At 55.6% G+C, this 1503-nt stretch overlaps 1 protein-coding gene across 1 annotated transcript; it reads left to right on the top strand.

Annotated features, from left to right (window-relative positions):
- Positions 1 to 52: 52 nt before the first annotated feature.
- Positions 53 to 1499, top strand: LOC109509636 (ATP synthase subunit gamma, mitochondrial-like; the record flags this gene model as incomplete). The annotated part of the gene is made up of 6 exons (XM_019859464.1): positions 53 to 208; positions 288 to 495; positions 567 to 710; positions 882 to 946; positions 1016 to 1171; positions 1461 to 1499. Coding segments are annotated over exons 1-6 (694 nt in total), but the record flags the coding sequence as incomplete, so codon positions are not given.
- Positions 1500 to 1503: the final 4 nt, after the last annotated feature.

Here is a 1503-nt window from a genome sequence, read left to right as displayed (position 1 = left end):
GATGTGAAATTGCAGAATTTCCTGCAGCATGTCCACTGGTCATGACTGAACTAAGAGCCCGTTCTACTGTGTTTAGTCACCATCCGGCTGAAGTCCATCAAGAACATCCAGAAAATCACCAAGTCCATGAAAATGGTGGCCGCTGCCAAGTACGCTCGGGCTGAGCGGCAGCTGAAGCCCGCCCGAGTCTACGGCACCGGAGCCCTCTGTAGGTAGACGTCGCTCGGTGGCCCCGCTCGGCCTTGAAAACGTCCGAAAAAGATGGTCTCGTCCGGTTTGTCCCGCAGCTCTGTACGAGAAGGCCGAGATCAAGGTGCCCGAGGACAAGGCGGCCAAGCACCTGATCATCGGCGTGACGTCCGACCGCGGCCTGTGCGGCGCCATCCACTCGGGCGTGGCCAAGACCATCAAGAACGAGATCGCCAACCTGACGGGCAGCGGCAAGGAAGTGATGGTGGTCAACGTGGGCGACAAACTGAGAGGCCTGCTGCACAAGTACGTTCCGGCCACGATGCCGCGCCGGCTCGCGAACGCCACCAAAATGTTTTTGCGCTCTCTTGCGTCAGAACTCACGGCAAGCACATCATGCTCAACTGCAAGGAGGTGGGCCGCAAGCCCCCCACTTTTGGGGACGCCTCCCTCATCGCCAGTGAGCTGCTCAACTCCGGCTACGAGTTTGACCAGGGAGCCGTCATCTACAACCATTTCAGGTCGAGCGCACTTTGACTTTCTCCGGCTGAAACCTCCATTTTAAAAAAAGCAAAAAAACACAAGTTACTTTTTTTGCGCTCCCATGTTGCGGTACCGCACTGAATGTGCGTCACTGTGAATCCCGAGTTGCAAGCCGGCGTTGACTTGTGCCGGACGTTTTCCTCACGCAGATCCGTCATCTCCTACAAGACGGACCGGAAGTCCCTCTTTTCCAACGACGTGGTCGCAAACGCGGGTAAGGTCTTGGGTCACCCCGGTTCCCGTCAAACATTGCGATGCTGAAACTCTTGCCTGGCAACCGCAGAGACCATGGCCGTGTACGATGACATCGACGCCGACGTGCTGAGGAGCTACCAGGAGTTCGCCATGGTCAACGTCATCTACCTGGCGCTGCGTGAGTCGTCCACCAGCGAGCAGAGCGCCAGGATGACCGCCATGGACAGCGCCAGCAAGAACGCTTGTAAGCCGGGCCCTGAGAAAAAAAAAAATCCCCAAAAAACGACACGCCGCACAATGCAGGCCTGCCTTGCGCATTTCGTAGGAGTCCCACAAGGTTTGATTTGGGTTCGGTGTCCATGTCAAGTACATACCACACAACAACAACAGCAACCAGAGTTCCCCCAAATTCATGAAATGCTACCTCTTCTATTGATCTTGTCTACGAACATAGGCAGTGACCGATTCTTTGTGTTTTTTATTTTTTTCCTTCCCGCTCCTTCCTTTTGATGGACATCCCGCCCGGTCCTCAGCCGAGATGATTGACAAGCTCACCCTAACCTTCAACCGCACCCG

This window comes from Hippocampus comes, unplaced genomic scaffold (genome assembly GCF_001891065.2).
Source record: "Hippocampus comes isolate QL1 unplaced genomic scaffold, H_comes_QL1_v1.1 C16976718, whole genome shotgun sequence".
NCBI lineage: Eukaryota > Metazoa > Chordata > Actinopteri > Syngnathiformes > Syngnathidae > Hippocampus > Hippocampus comes.
The sequence above is the reverse complement of the archived record's forward strand: the minus strand, read 5'-3'. Positions and strand labels throughout refer to the sequence as shown.